This window comes from Oncorhynchus masou, chromosome 31, assembly GCF_036934945.1.
Source record: "Oncorhynchus masou masou isolate Uvic2021 chromosome 31, UVic_Omas_1.1, whole genome shotgun sequence".
In the NCBI taxonomy this organism is placed as follows: Eukaryota; Metazoa; Chordata; class Actinopteri; order Salmoniformes; family Salmonidae; genus Oncorhynchus; species Oncorhynchus masou.
The window spans coordinates 95,080,992-95,106,643 of record NC_088242.1 but is presented as its reverse complement, the minus strand read 5'-3'; the positions used below and the strand labels follow the sequence as shown (position 1 = coordinate 95,106,643).

The 25,652-nt window shown below is 41.5% G+C and overlaps 1 protein-coding gene across 1 annotated transcript in view; it reads left to right on the top strand.

Moving 5' to 3' along the window:
* The window catches only part of alpi.1 (alkaline phosphatase, intestinal, tandem duplicate 1), a 38,281-nt gene extending 14,959 nt beyond the window's left edge, over positions 1 to 23,322 (top strand). The window contains exons 4-12 of the mRNA XM_064952834.1: positions 1,145 to 1,260; positions 1,928 to 2,102; positions 9,028 to 9,200; positions 10,194 to 10,328; positions 16,211 to 16,286; positions 16,923 to 17,057; positions 19,153 to 19,344; positions 19,534 to 19,650; positions 22,864 to 23,322. Coding sequence (XP_064808906.1) covers positions 1,145 to 1,260; positions 1,928 to 2,102; positions 9,028 to 9,200; positions 10,194 to 10,328; positions 16,211 to 16,286; positions 16,923 to 17,057; positions 19,153 to 19,344; positions 19,534 to 19,650; positions 22,864 to 23,135 — 1,391 coding nt within the window. The 3' untranslated portion in view covers positions 23,136 to 23,322. The remainder of the gene's footprint in view (positions 1 to 1,144; positions 1,261 to 1,927; positions 2,103 to 9,027; positions 9,201 to 10,193; positions 10,329 to 16,210; positions 16,287 to 16,922; positions 17,058 to 19,152; positions 19,345 to 19,533; positions 19,651 to 22,863) is intronic.
* Positions 23,323 to 25,652: the final 2,330 nt, after the last annotated feature.

Genomic DNA, 25,652 nt, shown 5'->3' with positions numbered 1-25,652 from the left:
CTCCTCCTTCTTCTTCTTCTTCTTCTTCGTCTTCTTCTTCTTCTTCTTGAGTCATTTACATTGCGAATTGAGTCATTTAGCAGACGCTCTTATCCAGAGTTAGTGCATTCATCTTAATTAAAACAGCTAAGTGAGACATCCACATATCACAAGCACATTACAAGCACATTATTTGAAGAGGTTTCAGATGTTTTCAGAAGATGGGCAGGGACTCTGTTGTACTAGCTTCAGGGGAAGCTGGTTCCACCATTAAGGGTGACAGGACAGAGAAGAGCTTGGACTGGGCTGAGCGGGAGGGCCAAGAGACCAGAGGTGGCAGAACGGAATGCTCGGGCTGGGGTGTAGGGTTTGAGCATAGCCTGAAGTTAGGGAGGGGCAGTTCCTCATGCTGTTCCGTAGGCAAGTACCATGGTCTTATAGTGTATGCAAGCTTTGACTGGAAGCCAGTGGAGTGTGCGGAGAAGCGGGGTGACATGGGAAGGTTGAACACCAGGCGGGCTGCAGAGTTCTGGATAAGTCGCAGGGGTTTGATGGCACACGCAGGGAGCCCAGTCAACAGCGAGTTGCAGTAGTCCGGATGGGAGATGGCAAGTGACTGAAATAGGACCTGATCCGTTTCTTGTCTGACGTAGGGTCGTACTCTACGAACGTCGTAGAGCATGAACCTGCAGGAGCGAGTCACTGTTTTGATGTTTTCAGAGAATGACAGTGTGTTGTCCAGGGTCACGCCAAGGTTCTTAGTAAAACCCTTTTGCAAGGAAAAACTAATTATGATTGGCTGGGACTGGCTCCCCAGTGGGTCGGTCTGGCTTCCAAGTGGGTGGGCCTATGCCCTCCCAGACCGACATATGGTTGCGCCCCTGCCCAGTCATGTGAAATCTGTGAATTAGGGCCTAATTTATGTATTTATGTCTTGTGAAATCCATTAATTAAGGCCTAATTTATATATTTATGTCTTTATATGAACTGTAATTCAGATATTTTAAATTGTTGTATGTTGCGTCTATATTTTTGTTCAGTATAAATATAATTGTATCAATATAAGAGGCTTCTCAATTAAAACCATGAGAAAATACGTTGTGTTCGGTCTTAGAACACATAAATGAGGGTGAATGACATCATTGTCATCTCATTTGTCACTCAGGAATGGGTGTGTCCACTGTGTCTGCGGCTCGCATCCTGAGAGGCCAGATGGAAGGACGGTCGGGAGAGGAGACAGTGCTCGCCATGGATACCTTTCCATACCTCGCGCTCTCCAAGGTCGGATGGAACCCTGCTCTATTTCACCCTAAACCTCTCACTATGCATCCATTCAATTCACTTGGTCCTTGGTTTCATTTCAGGAAGATGCTTTGCATGCTCTGTTCTCTTGACGTGTTGTATCTTGTCGTTTTTCACCCTACTACAGCTCAGCTCTTGGTGTTGTTGTAAGAAAATGTTACGCAGCTTAAGTTGAATTTTACATTTAAAATTAAAATGCAACCATAACCATTGTGGTAAAAGCAGGAAACACAGAAGTTAGCCAAACATAATTCCAGAATCTTTTCATTCTCCATTGAATTCTACACATTTGGATAAGAATTTCCGGTCTCTTCGATGTCCATTCCAACTTAGCTCACATTCATCAGATAAGGTGCACTGAATGGCAACCAAAAGAATGTAGTTTACAGGGACTCAATGACCCTTCCTTTTTTTCCTAAGATTCCAACCCAAGACACACTGCAAAGTTGTACGTTATCTTATAAACTAGTGTTTAAGAGTCAAGAAGAGACTTCGGACTTTGGACTTTAGTAGCTATTGCAGCTTAGCTGTTACGCAAAGAGCTCCAAGCCTCTTGGCGAGGTTCCTAGGTGTTGGGGAAAGGTTGTTCCAGTACTTATGTATCGCTATCATTTGAGTGTGTATGTGTTTGTTTTGTGCCATACAGACATACAGTGTTGATAAGCAGGTAGCAGACAGCGCTAGCACAGCTACAGCGTACCACTGCGGAGTGAAGGCTAACGCTAAGACAGTGGGCCTTAGCGCCAATGCAGTGGCCTACGAGTGCAACACCACGTTTGGGAATGAAGTGTACTCCGTGCTACATCGCGCCAAAGCACAAGGTATGGTGTACCGCAACACATACACACTCATTTTATACAGACAAGCAAAAACAAAAACACACACACACAAATGCTCACTTACACAACCCATTCACAGCCACCCCATACACATTCCATTGCACAATTGACCATTCACTAAGTCCCGCCCCAACATTTTGGAAAACCAATCGCAACGCTCCGGTGGATAGCAACTGTCGTTAACCTGTTTTGTGTTTGTAGTATCGGAGTCGTTGGAGTCAACACTCTCAATTCTGACTCCAATTTGACAAGACTAGACCAACATGAGATAAAAAGCTGCAATGTCAGCATAGGCATGGCAAACCTGTTTAGACGATGTCTGGTATATCATCAAAAGTAATTAATCTCAGCACATTTTTGGACTCATTCAGCAGTTTTTACCTGATTAAGTTGAATCCTATTGAAAACATCAGTTGAAAATGATGCTGTCGCTGCTTCCTGTCAGTCCCTTTTGATAAATAGACAGATGTACAGTTTTAAAGTTTCCAAATCACTAACCAATATGCAGAAACAGTTTGTGATATATTGAAACCTCAACATAATAATATAATAAATATATCCCATTTAGCAGACGCTTTTGTCCAAAGCGACTTACAAGTTGGCTGGGACCACTCCTTTTTACATATGGGTGGCCCCAGCGGGAATCGAACCCACGACGCTTGGCCACGACGCAAGCGCCATGCTCTACCGACTGAGCCACACATAAAATGTTCTATCTACATATACACTCCCCTACATACATTTATTTACTTGGACAGTGAAGCAACATCTTTCACTTTGGCTCTATACTCCAGCATTTTGGATTTCAGATGTTTTAATATGAGGCGACGGTACAGAATGTCACCTTTTATTTGAGGGAATTTTCATACATATCTGTGCGACCTTTAGAATTGAATGCACTTGATATATCTGGTCCCCCCATTTGAAGGTCTCATAAGTATGTGGACAAATTCACTTACAGTGCATCAAAGTAGTCAAAAGTTTATTTGGTCGAAAGTTTATTTGGTCCTAAATTCTTGGCAATGATCACATCAAGCTTGTGATTTTACAAACTCGTTTGGATGCATTTGCTGTTTGTTTTGTTTGTGTTTCAGATTATTTTATGCCCAATAAGAATGAATGGTAAATAATGTACTGTGTCATTACGGAGTCACTTTTATTGTAAATAGGAATATGTGTTTCTGAACACTTCTACATTCATGTGGATGCTACCACGGTTACGGAAATGTGAATAATGATGAGTGAAAAAGTTACTGATATTTATACCTAACATTCAATTTAACCTTTTATTGCGGTGGGCAAAATGCAGTGGAAAGAAAGGAGAATATCTAGTCAGTTGTACAACTGAATGCATTCAACTGAAATGTGTCTTCTGCATTTAACCCAAAGCCTCTGAATCAGAGAGCGGCAGAAGGCTGCCTTAATCGACATTCACATCTTTGGCGCGTGGGGAACAGGGGGCTAATTGCCTTGCTCAGGAGTAGAACAACAGAGTTTTAACTTGTCAGCTTGGGGCTTTGATCCAGCATCCTTTTGATTACTGGCTCAACACACCTAACCACAGGGCTACCTGCCACCAGGGTCACACGGAGTGTTTCTTGGGAGTCTTAAACGAATCTACTTTGAAACAAAAGTATCCACCTCACACACACGGTTATGGGCTTTAATAAAATAAGACACCTGTAACCATGTCAGATATAGAGTCCCAATACTCCCTTTCATGTACATCACAGAAGACTGAAATATAACAAAACTGTTTGACATAGAAACAAACAATTTTCGCAGTAAAAAATAATAATTGTATCTTTATTAATTATGAATTTCTAAAATATAATCATAACATTTCACACATGAGGCTGAAGGGGCCGAGTTTGGTCATTGACATCAGGAAAGGGCTATGAAGACAGTATACAGATAACTGCCCAAAAAAAGGAAGCACTTGAGTAAATGAGAGATACCAAGTACAATATACTGAAAGCAAGGGCTTCCACACAAGGTCAAGTAAAAAAAATGCTGGGCAGGACATTATTTTGTCTACCATGGCTATGCCACTATAGGATGACAATGTCCCCATCCATAGGCACGAGAGGTTCCTGAATGCTTTGATGAGCATGTAAACAATGCAAACCATACGCCATTGCTGTCTCAGTCACCAGATCTCAACCCGATTTAACACTGATGGGAGATTCTGGAACGGTGCCTGAGACAGCGTTTTCCACCACCGTTTAAAAAATACATTCAAATGATGGAATTTATTGTGGAAGAATGGTGTCGCATTCCTCCAATAGAGTTCCAGACACTTGTAGAACCTATGCCAAGGTGCATTGACGCTGTTCTGGCTTGTGGTTGCCCAAGACCCTATAAGGACACTTTATGTTGGTGTTTCCTTTATTTTGGCAGTTACCTGTATGTTAACCACAAATTATTGACACAATTACGGTAACAGTCAAATGTTCTACATTGTAGAATAATAGTGAAGACATCAAAACTATGAAATAACACATATGGAATCATGTAGTAACCAAAAAGGTGTTAAACAAATCAAAATGTATTCTGTAAATGAAAATATTCAAAGTAGCCACTCCTTGCCTTGATGACAGCTTTGCACACTCTTGGCATTATCTCAACCAGCTTAATGAGGTGTGCCTTGTTAAAAGTTAAGTTGTGGAATTTTTCCCTCTTAATGCATTTGAGCCAATCAGTTGTGTTGTGACAAGGTAGGGGTGTTATATAGAAGATAGCCCTATTTGGTAAAAGATAGTAACGGTTTTCATGCGGTGAAAGAGAGTCGGACCAAAATGCAGCGTGTAGATTGCGATCCATGTTTAATGAACAAAACGTAACACAAATCTACATTTAAACACTACAAAACAAAGAACGTAACGAAAACCGAAACAGCCTATACTAGTGTAAACTAACACAGATACAGGAACAAGGACACTAAGGACAATCACCCACGAAACACACAAAGAATATGGCTGCCTAAATATGGTTCCCAATCAGAGACAACGATAATCACCTGACTCTGATTGAGAACCGCCTCAGGCAGCCATAGACTAACTCTAGACATCCCACAAAACCCCAAGACAAAAACACACCACAATAACCCATGTCACACCCTGGCCTGACCGAATAAATGAAGAATAAACATAATATATTTCGACCAGGGCGTGACAAAGATCAAGTCCATATTATGGCAAGAACAGCTCAAAAAAGCAAAGAGAATTGACAGTACATCATTACTTTAAGACATGAAGGTCAGTCAATATGGAAAATTTGTGCAGTTCGCAAAAACCATCAAGCGCAATGATAAAACTGGCACTCATGAGGACCGCCACAGAAAAGGACGACCCATAGTTACCTCTGCTGCAGAGGATAAGTTCACATCTCAACATCAACTGTTCAGAGGAGACGGTGTGAATCAGGCCTTCATGGTCAGATTGCGGCAAAGAAACCACTACTAAAGGAACCAATAAGAAGAAGAGACTAGAAACAAGAGCAATGAATATTAGACCGGTGGAACTCTGTCCTTTGGTCTGATGAGTCCAAATTTGTGATTTTTGTTTCCAACTGCTTTTCACTGTGAGACACAGAGTAGGTGAACGGATGATCTCCGCATGTGTGGTTCCCACCGTAAAGCATGGAGGAGGAGGTGTGATGGTGTGCGGGTGCTTTGCTGTTTACACTGTCAGTGATTTATTTAGAATTCAAGGCACACTTAACCAGCATGGATACCACAGCGTTCTGCAGCGATACGTCATCCCATCTGGTTTGCGCTTAGTGGGACTATCATTTGTTTTTCAACATGACCCAAAACCCACTTTCAGGCTGTGTAAGGGCGATTTGACCAAGAAGGAGGGTGATGGAGTGCTACATCAGATGACCTGGCCTCCACAATCACCCGACCTCAACCCAAGTGAGATGATTTGGGATGAGTTGGACTGCAGAGTGAAGGAAAAGAAGCCAACAAGTACTCAGCATATGTGGGAATTGGACTGCAGAGTGAAGGAAAAAGAGGCAGTGGTTTAAAGTACTTAAGTAAAAATACTTCAAAGTACTGCTTAACTAGGTTTTCGGGGTATCTGTACTTTACTATTTATATTGTTGACAACTTTTACTTCACTACATTTCTAATGAAAATAATGTACTTTTTACTCCATACATTTTCCATGACACCTAAAAGTTATCATTACATTTTGAATGCTTAGAGGGAAATATATATTTTTCACATTTAAAAATAGATGGGCCGTCTGGTTTGCTTAATATAAGGAATTGGAAATGATTTATACTTTGACTTTGGTACACAACTGTTTTTAGCAATTACATTTACTTTTCATACTTAAGTATATTTAAAACTAAATACTTTTATACTTTTACACAAGTAATATTTTACTGGGTGACTTTCACTTTTACTTGTGTCATTTTCTATTAAGGTATGTTTACTTTTACTTAAGTTTGACAATTGAGGACTTTGTTTACTACTGAAATGCAGCCAACAAAGCATATGTGGGAACTCCTTCGAGACTGTTAGAAAAGCATTCCAGGTGAAGCTGGTTGAGAGAATGTCAAGAGTGTGCAAAGCTGTCATCAAGACAAGAAAGTGGCTACTTTAAAGAATCTAAAATATATTTTAAATTGTTTTTCACTTTCTTGGATACTACATGATCCCATAAGTGTTGATGTCTTTCGTAGTGTTGATGTTCTACAATGTAGAAAATTGTAAAAACAAAGAAAAACCCTTGAATTTTTTATTTTACCTTTATTTAACAGTTAAGAACAAATGCTTATTTTCAATGACAGCCTAGGAACAGTGGGTGAGGAGGTTCAGGGGCAGAAAGACAGATTTGTACATTGTCAGCGCTGGGGTTTGAACTTGCAACCTTCCTGTTACTAGTCCAACACTCTAACCACTAGGCTACCCTGCCGAATGACTATGTGTGTCCAAACTTTGACTAGTACTTTATATATACTGTGTGTCTCACTAGCTTAATTACCATTTAAAGAATAAATGTTAAAAAATGCTATTAAAAAATTAAATTTTAAATTGAATTAAAAAATGCTATTTTGCACAATTTAACTGGGCGAGCTCTCATAGTGACTGTGCAGCAGCCCATTCATTCCACTTCCCTAGTTAGTGTGTGCCTGCACCCTAATGACCTGGGTAATTGATTAGCAATACACATGGAGCCTTCTTACAATCTCTACTTACCAAAATATTCAAGGATAATCAGTAACCTACGCCTAGCTGCCTAGACAGGGCTTTTGGAGTCGACTCCGACTCTCGGTTGTCCAGAAAATGATGCGAAGTTGCATTGTTTGGTAGCTGGTTAGCTAGCTCTCAGTCTTGGTCTTGTCTTAGTCTCAGTGTCTCATTGACCACCATTGCTAACACTACCTAGTCAGTTAATATAACTTGTTTTCTCCAAATGCCTGTTAGCTAGCTAAGTTAGCCAACGTTATATTATAAATACAACTCTCATCTACTGTTGACAGCAGGATATGATTTTCGATTACTAATTAGTTCCAAAATTGGTTAGTAGCTTTGACTGCATGCTGACAATGCATTCAGAGCCCCTTAAGACCCATAGCCAGACGACAAACTTCATTTTACCAGGTTTATTTGACCAATCAAGCCATCAAGCAGTTGTAATGACAGTTCAACAAAAGTGAGTCTCCAGATTAGCAAGGGGTAGTTTGTTGTTTGATTTCGTTGTCAAAAGCAGTTTGAGTTCATCGAGAGGGTTTTTCTCCAGTCATTTCAAAGGGTAATTGAAACGGTTGATTGAGGTAGCAGCAGTAACAAAACGGGCAGGGCTTACACATGGTCAAGGTTCACTATCATTATATTTATCTTGCATCCACACCCTCACACACTCCACCATAGATAGATAGATGAGGATGATAGGATTGCAAGGTTATCTAAAGTGCAATGTTCTCAACTCATTATCTACTGTGTCTGGGAGTAAAACGATCATCTGATATTAAGTGACCCTTAAAGGCCCAGTGCAGTCAAAATTATATTTTTTCCTGTGTTTTATATTATATTTTACAACAGTGGATGAAACTAACACTGTAAAACTGTGAACAAATTCCCCATGGTTGCTGTTTGAAAATAAAATCGACACAGGACCTTCTAATCAGCAGGTTAACTTGGGTGGGAGTTCCGGCTTTCCATGGTGACATCACCATGTGGTAAATTGGTTAATAGACCAATAACAAAAAGAGTTCCAAACCTCTCTGCCAATAACAGCTAGTTTTCCCTTTCCCGTCCCCACTCAGACCACTCCCAGGCAGTTGTAGCACATTTCTTACTTGAGAAATAGTTTTTTGCTAAAAAGCATTTTTTTGACCATTTTAATGGAAATCTATTACTGTAAGGTACTTAATTGTTACACAGAAAAGTATTTGATATTGATATAAAATGGCTGCATTGGGCCTTTAAGACCCATAACCCTTAGACTTGTTAATCATTGATTCTTATATTTACGGCCAGGATTAATTCCAAAACAGATTAAGAACCTGCACACAATAAAATACTTTTAAAACGCAATTTCCCAGACATCTGTGGACATTGAGTTGACAGTAACCATGCTGTAGATGTAGACTCAAGAAGAAATCAGTTTGTGAGCGGCAGGTAGCCTCGTGGTTGGCTAGTAACCAAAGGTTGCTAGTTCCAAACCCTTAGCCGACTATGAGAAAATTCTGTTGCTCCTCTTAGTCAGTAAGAATAAGAGTGTCTATTTAAAATGTTTGTATGCCTCAATATAATTTCATAGATGAGTACCATTGTAGAATCAGTTGTTTTTGTGTCTATCAGTGAATAGTGTGTGCATGTCTAGGGTGTGGAAGTGTGTCCTAATATGGACAATGTACACCTCTATGTTTATCAATGGGATATGTGTTCCAGGGAAGTCAGTGGGCATCGTGACCACCACTCGTGTACAGCATGCCTCTCCTGCTGCCGCCTATGCCCACTCAGTGAGCCGCAGCTGGTACAGCGATGCTGACATTCCCTCTAGTGCCCGCCGACAGGGCTGTGTCGATATTGCCACACAGCTGGTGACCAACGTTGACATTGATGTAAGTCTCCATGAAGGCCTTTCATTGATATCACAGTCTATAATAACTATCATCTCATTGCTTTTCACTGCAGTAAACCTGGTCCTAACCCACTGGGCACAGATGTCAGTTTAACGTCTATTTTTGATTTGGTTCAGTTGTCAACTAAACTGAATTTAACGCGAAATTGACAAAATAATTCACCCATGTCAATGTATTTAGGTTAAATGTTTGAGTGAAAATAAAACACAATTCCCTTACGTAGATGTTTCTTTTAATTAAACACAAAAATGTTTCCATGTTGATTCAATGTCATCACATTGGCTTGTTTTGGTTGAAATGATGTAGAAACATAAATTAAACCCAACCAATACTTTGCCCAGTGGGAAGAGTCCCAAAGGCATGCAGATTTTAGTTTTGGGCTCTAGCACTCAAACAAGGACAGATTTTAGTTTTGGGCCCTAGCACTCAACAAGGACAGATTTTAGTTTTGGGCCCTAGCACTCAAACAAGGACAGATTTTAGTTTTGGGCCCTAGCACTCAACAAGGACAGATTTTAGTTTTGGGCCCTAGCACTCAACAAGGACAGATTTTAGTTTTGGGCCCTAGCACTCAACAAGGACAGATTTTAGTTTTGGGCCCTAGCACTCAACAAGGACAGAGAGAGTATTTTTTTGAAACTGCACTGTCGGTTAGAGGCTCGTAAGTAAGCATTTCACTGTAAGGTGAAACACCTGTTGTATTCGGCGCATGTGCCTAATACAATTTGATTTGATTTGGGAGGGGGGAGGAGGAGAGTAAATAGAGAAAACACAATCTGGGGAAAGCAGTTCCCCCTGTGGTAACAGTAATCAACATCAGGTATTTGACCTGATTTAGGTGTGTTAGTTCAAGGGCAAAAAAACTGAAATATGCACACCTTTAGGTCCCCAGGACCAGGATTGGGACATACTGTACTACTTACTGTGTGTGGAATGTACAGAGTAATATGAAGTATCTTTCTGGTGCATCAGGTTATCCTGGGTGGGGGGCGGATGTATATGACACCAAAGGGAACTCCAGACCCTGAGTACCCCACTTCCTCGTCCCGGAAAGGGGATCGGAAAGATAAGAGGAACCTCATTGACGTCTGGATGAAGGCCAAGCAGGTACATATTGATCATGTCTGTTGTTGGTCACATTGAGGGGATATTTTATGAGCTTTTACACCTAAGGATGTGTTAGTGTTCTGGAACCTGTTGTCTGCTAGAACCCCACAGAACTGTGTTAGTGTTCTGGAAGCTGTTGTCTGTTAGAACCCCACAGAACTGTGTTAGTGTTCTAGAACCTGTTGTCTGTTAGAACCCCACAGAACTGTGTTAGTGTTCTGGAAGCTGTTGTCTGTTAGAACCCCACAGAACTGTGTTAGTGTTCTGGAAGCTGTTGTCTGTTAGAACCCCACAGAACTGTGTTAGTGTTCTAGAACCTGTTGTCTGTTAGAACCCCACAGAACTGTGTTAGTGTTCTGGAACCTGTTGTCTGTTAGAACCCCACAGAACTGTGTTAGTGTTCTGGAACCTGTTGTCTGTTAGAACCCCACAGAACTGTGTTAGTGTTCTGGAAGCTGTTGTCTGTTAGAACCCCACATAACTGTGTTAGTGTTCTGGAAGCTGTTGTCTGTTAGAACCCCACAGCACTGTGTTAGTGTTCTGGAAGCTGTTGTCTGTTAGAACCCCACAGAACTGTGTAGTGTTCTAGAACCTGTTGTCTGTTAGAACCCCACAGAACTGTGTTAGTGTTCTGGAACCTGTTGTCTGTTAGAACCCCACAGAACTGTGTTAGTGTTCTGGAACCTGTTGTCTGTTAGAACCCCACAGAACTGTGTTAGGGTTCTGGAAGCTGTTGTCTGTTAGAACCCCACAGAACTGTGTTAGTGTTCTGGAAGCTGTTGTCTGTTAGAACCCCACAGAACTGTGTTAGTGTTCTGGAAGCTGTTGTCTGTTAGAACCCCACAGAACTGTGTTAGTGTTCTGGAACCTGTTGTCTGTTAGAACCCCACAGAACTGTGTTAGTGTTCTGGAACCTGTTGTCTGTTAGAACCCCACAGAACTGTGTTAGTGTTCTAGAACCTGTTGTCTGTTAGAACCCCACATAACTGTGTTAGTGTTCTGGAACCTGTTGTCTGTTAGAACCCCACAGAACTGTGTTAGTGTTCTGGAACCTGTTGTCTGTTAGAACCCCACAGAACTGTGTTAGTGTTCTGGAACCTGTTGTCTGTTAGAACCCCACAGAACTGTGTTAGTGTTCTGGAACCTGTTGTCGGTTAGAACCCCACAGAACTGTGTTAGTGTTCTGGAACCTGTTGTCTGTTAGAACCCCACAGAACTGTGTTAGTGTTCTGGAACCTGTTGTCTGTTAGAACCCCACAGAACTGTGTTAGTGTTCTGGAAGCTGTTGTCTGTTAGAACCCCACAGAACTGTGTTAGTGTTCTGGAAGCTGTTGTCTGTTAGAACCCCACAGAACTGTGTTAGTGTTCTGGAAGCTGTTGTCTGTTAGAACCCCACAGAACTGTGTTAGTGTTCTAGAACCTGTTGTCTGTTAGAACCCCACAGAACTGTGTTAGTGTTCTGGAACCTGTTGTCTGTTAGAACCCCACAGAACTGTGTTAGTGTTCTGGAACCTGTTGTCTGTTAGAACCCCACAGAACTGTGTTAGTGTTCTGGAAGCTGTTGTCTGTTAGAACCCCACATAACTGTGTTAGTGTTCTGGAAGCTGTTGTCTGTTAGAACCCCACAGCACTGTGTTAGTGTTCTGGAAGCTGTTGTCTGTTAGAACCCCACAGAACTGTGTAGTGTTCTAGAACCTGTTGTCTGTTAGAACCCCACAGAACTGTGTTAGTGTTCTGGAACCTGTTGTCTGTTAGAACCCCACAGAACTGTGTTAGTGTTCTGGAACCTGTTGTCTGTTAGAACCCCACAGAACTGTGTTAGGGTTCTGGAAGCTGTTGTCTGTTAGAACCCCACAGAACTGTGTTAGTGTTCTGGAAGCTGTTGTCTGTTAGAACCCCACAGAACTGTGTTCGTGTTCTGGAAGCTGTTGTCTGTTAGAACCCCACAGAACTGTGTTAGTGTTCTGGAAGCTGTTGTCTGTTAGAACCCCACAGAACTGTGTTAGTGTTCTGGAACCTGTTGTCTGTTAGAACCCCACAGAACTGTGTTAGTGTTCTAGAACCTGTTGTCTGTTAGAACCCCACATAACTGTGTTAGTGTTCTGGAACCTGTTGTCTGTTAGAACCCCACAGAACTGTGTTAGTGTTCTGGAACCTGTTGTCTGTTAGAACCCCACAGAACTGTGTTAGTGTTCTGGAACCTGTTGTCTGTTAGAACCCCACAGAACTGTGTTAGTGTTCTGGAACCTGTTGTCTGTTAGAACCCCACAGAACTGTGTTAGTGTTCTGGAACCTGTTGTCTGTTAGAACCCCACAGAACTGTGTTAGTGTTCTGGAACCTGTTGTCTGTTAGAACCCCACAGAAATGTGTTAGTGTTCTGGAAGCTGTTGTCTGTTAGAACCCCACAGAAATGCGTTAGTGTTCTGGAAGCTGTTGTCTGCTAGAACCCCACAGAACTGTGTTAGTGTTCTAGAACCTGTTGTCTGTTAGAACCCCACAGAACTGTGTTAGTGTTCTGGAACCTGTTGTCTGCTAGAATCCCACAGAAATGTGTTAGTGTTCTGGAAGCTGTTGTCTGTTAGAACCCCACAGAAATGCGTTAGTGTTCTGGAAGCTGTTGTCTGCTAGAACCCCACAGAACTGTGTTAGTGTTCTAGAACCTGTTGTCTGTTAGAACCCCATAGAACTGTGTTAGTGTTCTGGAACCTGTTGTCTGCTAGAATCCCACAGAAATGTGTTAGTGTTCTGGAAGCTGTTGTCTGTTAGAACCCCACAGAAATGTGTTAGTGTTCTGGAAGCTGTGTTCTGCTAGAACCCCACAGAACTGTGTTAGTGTTCTAGAACCTGTTGTCTGTTAGAACCCCACATAACTGTGTTAGTGTTCTGGAACCTGTTGTCTGTTAGAACCCCACAGAACTGTGTTAGTGTTCTGGAACCTGTTGTCTGTTAGAACCCCACAGAACAGTGTTAGTGTTCTGGAAGCTGAACCCAACAGAACTTCAGCCAGTTCCGTTATAAAAGTGGCAAAATAACTTTCATGGTCATGTTCATTCGGGCACACAACAAAAAAAATTTTTTTTGCAATGGAAAACTTAAATGAGCATTACTAATTTTATTGGTCACGTACACATATTTTGCAGATGTTATCGCAGGTGCAGGGAAATGCTTGTGTGTTTTTTTTTTGTTTTTTTATCTCCAACAGTGCAGTAATACCTAACAATGCAAAATAATACACGCAAATCCCAAAAATGTAAATAAAGACATTAATAAATATCAGAACGAGCAATTTCAGAGTCGGGAATATCAATATATAGTGCATTCTGAAAGTATTCACACCCTTGACCTTTTCCACCTTTTGCTGTATTACAGCCTGCATTTAAAATTGGTTAAATTGAGATTTTGTGACATTGGCCTACCTACAATACCCCATAAGGCCAAAGTGGAATTATGTTTTCAGAATTTTCTTACAATTAATTAAAAATGAAAAGCTGAAATGTCTTGAGTCAATCAGTATTCAACCCCTTTGTTATGGTAAGCCTAAATAGGTTCAGGAGAAAACGTGTTTAAGCCTTTGAGCATGGTGGAGTTATTAATTACAATTTCGATGGTGTATCAATCACTACAAAGATACAGGCATCCTTCCTAACTCAGTTGCCAGAGAGGAAGGAAACCACTCAGGGATTTCACCATGGTGACTTTAAAACAGAGGTTATTGGCTGCGACAGGATAAAACTGAGGATGGATCAACAACATTGTAGTTACTCCACAATACTAACCTTATTGACAGAGTGAAAAGAAGGAATATTATAAAACTTGCAGCCTTCTTGCAACAAGGCAATAAAGTGATACTGCAAAAAAGGTGGCAAAGAAATGAACTTAATGTCCTGAATACAAAGCTTTATGTTGGGGCAAATTCAACACAACTCATCACACCACTCTTCGTATTGTCAAGCATGGTGGTGGCTGCATCATGTTATGGGTATGCTTGTCATCGGCAAATGGAGGGAGTTTTTTAGGATAAAAAGAAAATGAATAGAGCTGAGCACAGGAAAATCATAGAGGAAAACTTGGTCCAGTCTGCTTTCCAACAAACACTGGGAGACAAACTCACCTTTCATCAGGACAATAACCTAAAACACAAGGCCAAATATACACTGGAGTTCCTTACCATGACGAAATTGAAAGTTCTTAGAGGCCCAGTTACAGTTTTGACTTAAATCTGCTTGAAAACCTATGGCAAGACTTGAAAATGGCTGTCTAGCAATGATCAACAACTGACTTGACAGAGCATGCAAATATTGTTCAATCCAGATGTGCAAAGCTCTTACAGACTTACCCTGAAAGACTCAGCTGTATTCACTGCCAAATGGGATTCATGGATGTATTGACTCAGTGGTAGTGAATACTGATGTAAATGAGATATTTATGTATGTTTCACTTTGTAATTACGGGATATATATATCTATGGGTGAGAAGAAATTGTATTTAATCAATTTTGAATTCAGCCTGTAACACAACAAAATATGGAGTAAGTCAAGGGGTATAGATATTTTCTGAAGGCATGGTGTGTATAGAGAGTATGAACAGTATATGAATAGAAAGGGTGTGTACAGCAGTAGTTAAATAGGATGATCCATGACTAGAATACAGTATCATACATATGGAATGGGTAAAACAGTAAGTAAACATTATTAGTGACAAGTGTTCCATTATTAAAGGGACCAGTGTTCCATTATTAAAGGGACCAGTGTTCAATTATTAAAGGGACCAGTGCTCCATTATTAAAGGGACCAGTGTTCCATTAATAAAGTGACCAGTGTTCCGTTATTAAAGTGACCAGTGTTCCCTTATTAAAGTGACCAGTGTTCCATTATTAAAGTGACCAGTGTTCCATTATTAAAGTGACCAGTGTTCCATTATTAAAGTGACCAGTGTTCCATTATTAAAGTGACCAGTGTTCCAATATTAAAGTGACCAGTGTTCCATTATTAAAGGGACCAGTGTTCCATTATTAAAGTGACCAGTGTTCCATTATTAAAGTGACCAGTGTTCCATTATTAAAGGGACCAGTGTTCCATTATTAAAGTGACCAGTGTTCCATTATTAAAAGGGACCAGTGTTCCATTATTAAAAGTGACCAGTGTTCCATTATTAAAAGGGACAAGTGTTCCGTTATTAAAAGGGACCAGTGTTCCATTATTAAAGTGACCAGTGTTCCATTATTAAAGTGACCAGTGTTCCATTATTAAAGTGACCAGTGTTCCATTATTAAAGTGACCAGTGTTCCGTTATTAAAAGGGACAAGTGTTCCATTATTAAAGTGACCAGTGTTCCGTTATTAAAAGGGACCAGTGTTCCGTTATTAAAAGGGACAAGTGTTCCATTATTAAAGTGACCAGTGTTCCGTTATTAAAAGGGACCAGTGTTCCGTTATTAAAAGGGACAAGTGTTCCATTATTAAAGTGACCAGTGTTCCGTTATTAAAAGGGACCAGTGTTCCATTATTAAAAGGGACCAGTGTTCCCTTATTAAAGTGACCAGTGTTCCATTATTAAAAAGGGCCAGTGTTCCGTTATTAAAGTGACCAGTGTTCCATGTCTATGTACATAGGGCAGCAGTCTCTAAGGTGCAGGTTTGAGTACCAGGTGGTAGCCGGCTAGTAACAGTGACTAAGTCCAGGTTGATATTCTGTTTCCAGTCTTTTTTTCTTCCATTTGTGACCCGCTGAACATGAGACAGGCGTAATTTACAGCTCAGGGCTGTTTTTATTTACTACTTAATTGCCAGTAAAATTGTTAGGTGTAATTGATGTTGGGTTAACGCATGGCGTCAATGTAAAGCTATGAATCAAACTGTGTCCTCTGTGATGTCTGTGTTTCAGCACAAGAGTTCCCAGTATGTTTGGCACAGGAAGCAGTTTGACGAGATTAATGTAAAGACTACTGACCGTCTCCTGGGTAGGTTGTTTTAAAAGAAAAAATCAACATTCTGCATAAATGGGCACACAGATACACACACACACACACACACACACACACACACACACACACACACACACAGAGGCGGCTGGTGGGGGGAGCTGTAGGAGGATGTAACGTCTGGAATGGAATAAATGGAACGGAGTCAAACGTGGTTTCCATGGTTTCCATATGTTTGATATGTTTTATACCGTTATGTCTTTTTTCTCTCCATTCCAGCCATTACAATGAGCCCGTCTTCCTATAGCTCCTCCCACCAGCCTCCTCTACGTCACACACATATGCGCACACCCTACACACAGCCACACGTACAAACATTCCCTTAGCCGCTAGTGTATATGAATGTTATCAGGTGTTAGTGTTATATACTGTATACTGTATACCATGCCATTCTATTGACTAAGTAATGAATGACAAGACTGTCACTGAAGTTTTGTCTGAGAATGGATGATTTCCTAATATGGATGACGTATTTATTTATTTTTTTTCTTCACCAGGAAAAACGTACTTCTGTCATTAACTGTTACCAAAAGGTGAACTGCGTTCCCAACATTGTGTTCTCTCTTTTATTACTTTCTTTCTTCCTCCCTCTCTCTTTCCTTCTTGTGGCGGCAGGTCTCTTTGAGCCAAAGGACATGCGGTTTGAGGTTTTCCGGAATGCCACACGTGACCCGTCCATCGTCGAGATGACAGAGAAAGCCATTCAGATCCTCAGCAAGAACCCCAAAGGCTACTTCCTCTTTGTAGAAGATGAGTACCTTTATTTAAAACCCAAAGGCTACTTCCTCTTTGTAGAAGATGAGTACCTTTATTTAAAACCCAAAGGCTACTTCCTCTTTGTACAAGATTCTTTGTAAAAGATGAGTACCTTTATTTAAAACCCAAAGGCTACTTCCTCTTTGTAAAATATTCTTTGTAAAAGATGAGTACCTTTATTTAAAACCCAAAGGCTACTTCCTCTTTGTAGAAGATGAGTACCTTTATTTAAAACCCAAAGGCTACTTCCTCTTTGTAGAAGATGAGTACCTTTATTTAAAACCCAAAGGCTACTTCCTCTTTGTAGAAGATGAGTACCTTTATTTAAAACCCAAAGGCTACTTCCTCTTTGTAGAAGATGAGTACCTTTATTTAAAACCCAAAGGCTACTTCCTCTTTGTAAAAGATTCTTTGTAAAAGATGAGTACCTTTATTTAAAACCCAAAGGCTACTTCCTCTTTGTAGAAGATGAGTACCTTTATTTAAAACCCAAGGGCTACTTCCTCTTTGTAAAATATTATTTGTAAAAGATGAGTACCTTTATTTTAAACCCAAAGGCTACTTCCTCTTTGTAGAAGCTGAGTACCTTTATTTAAAACCCAAAGGCTACTTCCTCTTTGTAGAAGATGAGTACCTTTATTTAAAACCCAAAGGCTACTTCCTCTTTGTAGAAGATGAGTACCTTTATTTAAAACCCAAAGGCTACTTCCTCTTTGTAGAAGATGAGTACCTTTATTTAAAACCCAAAGGCTACTTCCTCTTTGTAGAAGATGAGTACCTTTATTTAAAACCCAAAGGCTACTTCCTCTTTGTAGAAGATGAGTACCTTTATTTAAAACCCAAAGGCTACTTCCTCTTTGTAGAAGATGAGTACCTTTATTTAAAACCCAAAGGCTACTTCCTCTTTGTAGAAGATGAGTACCTTTATTTAAAACCTAAAGGCTACTTCCTCTTTGTAGAAGATGAGTACCTTTATTTAAAACCCAAAGGCTACTTCCTCTTTGTAGAAGATTCTTTGTAAAAGATGAGTACTTTTATTTAAACACATACTGTAGCATGTGCTACTATTACATATACAACAAGAACTGCGAAGATATTATTTTTTTACCCAGGCTGCATCCTGTTTTGCATTTATGATATTGTAATTTTTGACAGCAATTACTGACAGCATGTATTGACAGCTGTGGTTGTATTGACAGCTGTGGTTGTATTGACAGCTGTGGTTGTATTGACAGCTGTGGTTGTATTGACAGCTGTGGTTGTATTGACAGCTGTGGTTGTATTGACAGCTGTGGTTGTATTGGCAGCTGTGGTTGTATTGGCAGCTGTGGTTGTATTGGCAGCTGTGGTAGTAATGACAGCTGTGGTTGTATTGACAGCTGTCATTGTATTGACAGCTGTGGTTGTATTGACAGCTGTGGTTGTAATGACAGCTGTGGTTGTATTGACAGCTGTCGTTGTATTGACAGCTGTGGGTGTAATGGCAGCTGTGGTTGTATTGGCAGCTGTGGTTGTATTGGCAGCTGTGGTAGTAATGACAGCTGTGGTTGTATTGACAGCTGTCATTGTATTGACAGCTGTCGTTGTATTGGCAGCTGTGGTTGTATTGGCAGCTGTGGTTGTATTGACAGCTGTGGGTGTAATGGCAGCTGTGGTAGTAATGACAGCTGTGGTTGTATTGGCAGCTGTGGTTGTATTGACAGCTGTGGCTGTGCGTTTGTAACAGCAGCTGTGGTTGTATTGACAGCTGTGGTTGCATTGTCAGCTGTGATTGTAATGACAGCTGTAGTTGTAATGGTAGCTGTGGTTGTATTAACAGCTGTGGTTGTAGTGGCAGCAGAATTGCTTTTTGTTAGTTAACAAAGTGAAATTCTACTTGATTTTGAAACAATATTGTTCAAGAGGGGTCAAGTCCTAAATTGAGATCACACAATTTTCACATTTAATGAGTGAGGATCTCAAGTTAGGATTCAATGATAAAGGAGTAGAAATATGTCAATTTTTAGGACACCCTCAGTCTTAAGGTCCCCCCCTTTCTTGAGTCGATCATCAACTCGGTCTGAGTTGTGTTGTGTTGTTCTTGTTTTACGAGGGAGAATTGACCATGGGCACCATGATGGCATTGCCAAGCTGGCGCTGACTGAGGCTGTGATGTTTGACCGGGCGGTGCAACGAGCCTCCCGGCTCACCAGAGAATCAGACACCCTCACTGTCGTAACTGCAGACCACTCCCACGTCTTCACCTTCGGAGGAAACACCCCCCGCGGAAACCCCATTTTTGGTACGACCCAAAACAGTCGTAGTCCCATGTGTGTTACAGATAGTACGATGTATATTATAGGAGATCCTCAAGGATCGCAAGGATGTCCTACAATGTACACTGTCCTGTAAGGGTGCAATCTCATATATTTTTGTGTCCAGCACATAATGTAATGTTCACCCTCATGTTATGTCAACCATTTTGTGTCAGGTTTGGCACACAAGAAGGCAGAGGATAAGATGCCATTCACTAGCATCCTGTATGCCAACGGTCCTGGTTATGTACATGTGAATGGAACGAGAGGAAACATCTCACTGGTGGATTACTGTAAGTGTACTACAACTATTAAAGTAATACGCATATGAATAGTTTGTGTGTGTGTGTGTGTGTGTGTGTGTGTGTGTGTGTGTGTGTGTGTGTGTGTGTGTGTGTGTTTGCCTGTGTATGTACATACAGTTGAAGTCGGAAGTTTACATACACCTTAGCCAAATACATTTAAACTCAGTTTTTCACAATTCCTGACATTTAATCCAAGTAAACATTCCCTGTCTTAGGTCAGTTACAATCACCACTTTATTTTAAGAATGTGAAATGTCAGAATAATAGTAGAGATAATGATTTATTTCTGTTTTCATTTCTTTCATCACATTCCCAGTGGGTCAGACGTCTACATACACTCAATTAGTATTTGGTAGCATTGGCTTTAAATTGCTTAACTTGGGTCAAACGTTTTGGGTAGCCTTCCACAAGCTTCAATAAATTGGGTGAATTTTGGCCCATTCCTCCTGACAGAGCTGGTGTAACTGAGTCAGGTTTGTAGGCCTCCTTGCTCGCACACGCTTCTTCAGTTCTGCCCACCAATTTTCTATAGGACTGAGGTCAGGGCTTTGTGATCACCACTCCAATACCTTTGTTGTCCTTAAGCCATGTTGCCACAACTTTGGAAGTGTGCTTGGGGTCATTGTCCATTTGGAAGACCTATTTGCAACCAAGCTTTAACTGATGTCTTGAGATTTTGCTTCAATATATCCACATAATTTTCCTGCCTCATGATGCCATCCATTTTGTGAAGTGCAACAGTCACTCCTACAGCAAAGCACCCACACAACATCATGCAGCCACCCCCAGTGCTTCACGTTTGGGATGGTGTTCTTCGGCTTGAAAGACTCCCACTTGTTCCTCTAAACATAACAATGGTCATTATGGCCAAACAGTTCTATTTTTGTTTCATCAGACCAGAGGACATTTCTCCAAAATGTATGATATTTTCCCCATGAGCAGTTGCAAACCGTAGTCTGGCTTTTTAATGGCGGATTTGGAAAAGTGGCTTCTTCCTTGCTGAGCGGCCTTTCAGGTTATGTCGATATAGGACTCGTTTTACTGTATACTTTTATATATACTTTTGTACCTGTTTCCTCCAGCATCTTCACAAGGTCCTTTGCTGTTGTTCTGGGATTGATTTGCACCAAAGTATGTTCATCTCTTGGAGACGTCTTCTTCCTGAGCAGTCTGACAGCTGCGTGGTCCCAAGGTGTTTATACTTGCGTACTATTATTTGTACAGATGGAAATTGCTCCCAAGGATGAACCTGACTTGGGCTAACAGACAAACACACATGCAACCAACATTCTATCCCTGCCAGGGAACCAACATTATATCCCTGCCAGGGGACCAACATTCTAACCCTGCCAGGGGACCAACAGTCTATCCCTACCGGGGGACCAACATTCTATCCCTGCCACGCGACCAACATTCTCTCCCTGCCAGGGGACCAACATTCTATCGCTGCCAGGGGACCAACATTCTATCCCTGCCACACGACCAACATTTTATCCCTGCCAGGGGACCAACATTCTATCCCTGCCAGGGGACCAACATTCTATCGCTGCCAGGGGACCAACATTCTATCCCTGCCACGCGACCAACATTTTATCCCTGCCAGGGAACCAACATTCTATCCCTACCACGCAACCAACATTTTATCCCTGCCAGGGAACCAACATTCTATCCCTGCCATGGGACCAACATTCTATCCCTGCCATGGGACCAACATTCTATCCCTGCCATGGGACCAACATTCTATCTCTGCCATGCGACCAACATTTTATCCCTGCCAGGGAACCAACTTTCTATCCCTGCCAGGGAACCAACATTCTATCCCTGCCACGCGACCAAGATTCTATCTCTGCCATGCAACCAACATTCTATCCCTGCCATGCAACCAACATTCTATCCCTGCCATGCAACCAACATTCTATCCCTGCCATGCAACCAACATTCTATCCCTGCCACGCGACCAAGATTTTATCCCTGCCAGGGAACCAACATTCTATCCCTGCCGTGGGACCAACATTTTATCCCTGCCAGGGAACCAACATTCTATCTCTGCCATGCGACCAACATTTTATCCCTGCCAGGGAACCAACATTCTATCTCTGCCACGCGACCAACATTTTATCCCTGCCAGGGAACCAACATTCTATCTCTGCCACGCGACCAACATTTTATCCCTGCCAGGGAACCAACATTCTATCTCTGCCACGCGACCAACATTTTATCCCTGCCAGGGAGCCAACATTCTATCTCTGCCATGCGACCAACATTTTATCCCTGCCAGGGAACCAACTTTCTATCCCTGCCACGCGACCAAGATTCTATCTCTGCCATGCAACCAACATTCTATCCCTGCCACGCGACCAAGATTCTATCCCTGCCACGCGACCAAGATTCTATCTCTGCCATGCAACCAACATTCTATCCCTGCCACACGACCAAGATTCTATCTCTGCCATGCAACCAACATTCTATCCCTGCCACACGACCAAGATTCTATCTCTGCCATGCAACCAACATTCTATCCCTGCCACGCAACCAACATTTTATCCCTGCCAGGGAACCAACATTCTATCCCTGCCACGCGACCAACATTTTATCCCTGGCAGGGGACCAACATTCTATCCCTGCCACACGACCAACATTCTATCCCTGCCAAGGGACCAACTTTAGCTTTAGTTGGCTACATGAGAAGATGTTAGCCAGCCTGCATTGCAACCATTTTTTGTTAGGCATATCAAACGATGATTTTGCATTGATGAAAGTATTGTTTTTTTGTCCTAGAAGAATGAAATAGTATGGACTTACTTATAAAAAATAAAATACCGAACACATTACAGGCATCACCAGCATATGTACATTAAGTGACAGTGCAGCTTTTGTGATTGGACAGTCAGCAGTCTAGGCGTGGTTATTGTCCCCGTTTCACACGGGCTATTTTGGCACTGTGTTTCTGGGGCTAACTTCAAAAAGTCGATGCTAACCCTGCTCCAGAGAAGGGCCAGCTAGCCCTGGGCTAATGTTGGTTCTAGCCCACTTACAATATTCAAGTGTGAACACTCGCTTAGCCCCGGGCTAAAATCTCCCTTAGCTAAGGCTCTCAGGAGGCTCTTAGCCCAGGGCTAAGGTGCAGCGTGAACGCGCCTTGTATGTGTTTATAAACATGTAGACAAATTGGGCTTTAACCACTACCCCTCTGGTTCTCAGACGATGAAGAGTACATGCAGCAGGCTGCAGTCCCTCTGGACTCTGAGACCCACGGCGGGGAGGACGTGGCCATCTACGCCAAGGGCCCCATGGCCCACCTCTTTCACGGGGTCAAAGAGCAGAATTATATCGCCCACGTCATGGCCTACGCAGCCTGTATCCCACCCTACACGGACTGCCCACCACATCCGCCCGCCTCAACCGGACACACACACACCCTCTCTGGGCTGCTTCTCTGTCTGGCTAGTCTCCTCTGGATCCTGTTCAGATGACGACACACAATCCGACCATCATGGGTACAGTGTCCATATTAGCACAGTTACCGGTCCATAAAAGTTGTGTCAGAGATGGTGGAAACGGGATAGTCTAGGTTGTCTATTTTGGAGAAGTGTCTAGATTGCTACGTCATATTGCACTGCAGCAATTTCTAACCATCCTCATAAGGTTCTAAATGGAACATGTAAGGTGCTATAAAGATAATTTTCTTAAGGTTCTATAAAGAGCCGTTAAGAAAGATTCTATATAGCACCAAAACAGGGTTCCGCTATGCTTACAACCCTGTTTGGGACTATAAAGAACCCTTTTTTATGGTACTTTATAGAACCTTTATGGAGAATGGTTCTATAACTAACCTTTCACAATCTGAAAGGTTCTTTGTAGATCCTTTTGAAAAAACATAAAGGGTCTCTTAATCTATTCAGCCATATTATATTGTTAAAATTCCATCTGTGTCATTTTTTGTGTTACTTGAGAAGTAGAATCAAGTGAGCGACCTCTGGAACAACCGGGAGTAGTCAACCGTTCACAACTGACACAAGGTCATACGCAAGTCTTTCACAAGACACCGTCACCGACAAACAGTCATATATATAATATGTAACGGAATAACACGACACATTAGATAAACTGGAATTACACTCTTACTCACAGTACAAAATATTCACACAAGCCACTAAAGGAGCAAAGAATCCTGTGAAGGACCATTGAAGAGCTCAAAGGGTTATTGGACTCATTATGATTCCACTTGTAACCATCACAAATCCCAAAGAACCCCTTGAGGAACCCTCATGTTTTAGTGTGTACACTATTCATGTGGTTTGTAGTGAAACTGGAAAAAGGGAAACCTGGAATGTCACCAAGATGTATTTCCTAGTAGAAGTAGGCCTTACTATAAACTCCAAAGAGATGGGGTCTGTATATTTTATTTGCAATCACTATAGCTGGACTAAGACAATAAGATGACTGGTAACTAAAGAAGATGTAGTGGCTTAAGTAGTATGGTCACGTATCTAAATTGTTACTACGACAATTGAAAATGGAGCTGACCATAGCTCAAATAAACCTAAATACTAAATATAGAGATGTTTTTATGTTAAATGCACATGTTTAGTATTAGTGGATTAAATACATGTCTTTGCCTCGATGTATTTCCTAAAGTGTTTCCATTCCCCTTTAAGCAGTATGGTCAGGTGTCCCAGACACAGGTCAAGCCTGGACTTCCTGCTGGGGGACAACTTCCGGTGAAACTGAAGGGCGCACAATTCAAATAAATAATCATACAAATCATGGATATTTAACATTGAGGCACATACAAGTGTCTTATATCGGTTGAAAGCTTATATTATTGTTAATGTAACTGCACTGTCCGGTTTACAGTAGCTATTAAAGAGAAAGCATGCCATGCAATTGTTTGACCACCGGCACAGGTTTCATAAATTCACAAATGGAGATGAAATATTCACTTACTTTTTGAAAATCTTCCTCTGATTTGTCATCCAAAGGGTCCCGGCAGGGACGTCACTAGAGATTCATGGATAGGGGGGCTAAGCCTCTTTTAGGGGGGTCTGGGCATACTCCCCCAGGATTTGTTTTAAAGCCCCCAAAATCATCATGTATTTTTAGAGTAACAACGGGTGTAAAATCGATCAAAAAAATGTTATTTTTGGTTGGCTAAAAGTATACATGTCTCGTAGTTTGTGTTAGACACTGATCTAATATGACTTACTTAAATTCTAACCAAATAAAGAAATTAAAGTCCCCTCTGTCCTCATCCATCCAACACCAACAAAAGGCACAAACATGGCTAGCCAGAATACTAGCCAGAATACTAGCCAGAATACTTTCTGGGAGTTATTTTGAAAGAGAGAGAGAGAGAGCGAAATGTGAAGACATGCAGGTCATATTATACCATTAGAAAAAAATCTTAATTTAAATTTGCTGCACAAAATTAACCCAATAATTCAGACACATGGAACCTCTTAAACAGTATCATGCACTATGGGGCAAAACGGGGCACAATGGGGCAAAACGGAGCACAACGGGGCACTATGGAGCAAAACTACATTCAACTAATGAGCTAAATACGATTTTAAAAACTGGAAAATAATTAGGAATCAAATCTGATCAAGTAAGATCCCAAACAAATATTACAACCTATATTACAGAACTTGTCTTCCTGTTTCTCTCTTTTGATGCTTATTTTGTGGTTGGACACATCAAAGTGCACCTCCTATTTTTAAAGATGGCAAAGTGGTCCATAACACTACTGTGGCTTAGTGCCCCAAACATTTCACCCTCAATGGACATGGCTGCAAGACTTGCAAGCCTTTTCTGACCCAGTGTCTTACGCAACCAGGAGTACAGCCGGCACAGTGCGCTAAAAGACCTTTCACAGGAGCAGCTGCTCACTGGAACTGTGAGGGCAACCTGAATGATTTCCTTCAGAGAAGGAGGTTATGCCCAGCAAGCATATCTTTGGGAGGACATCCAGCCTCTCTTTTCCAGGCAAG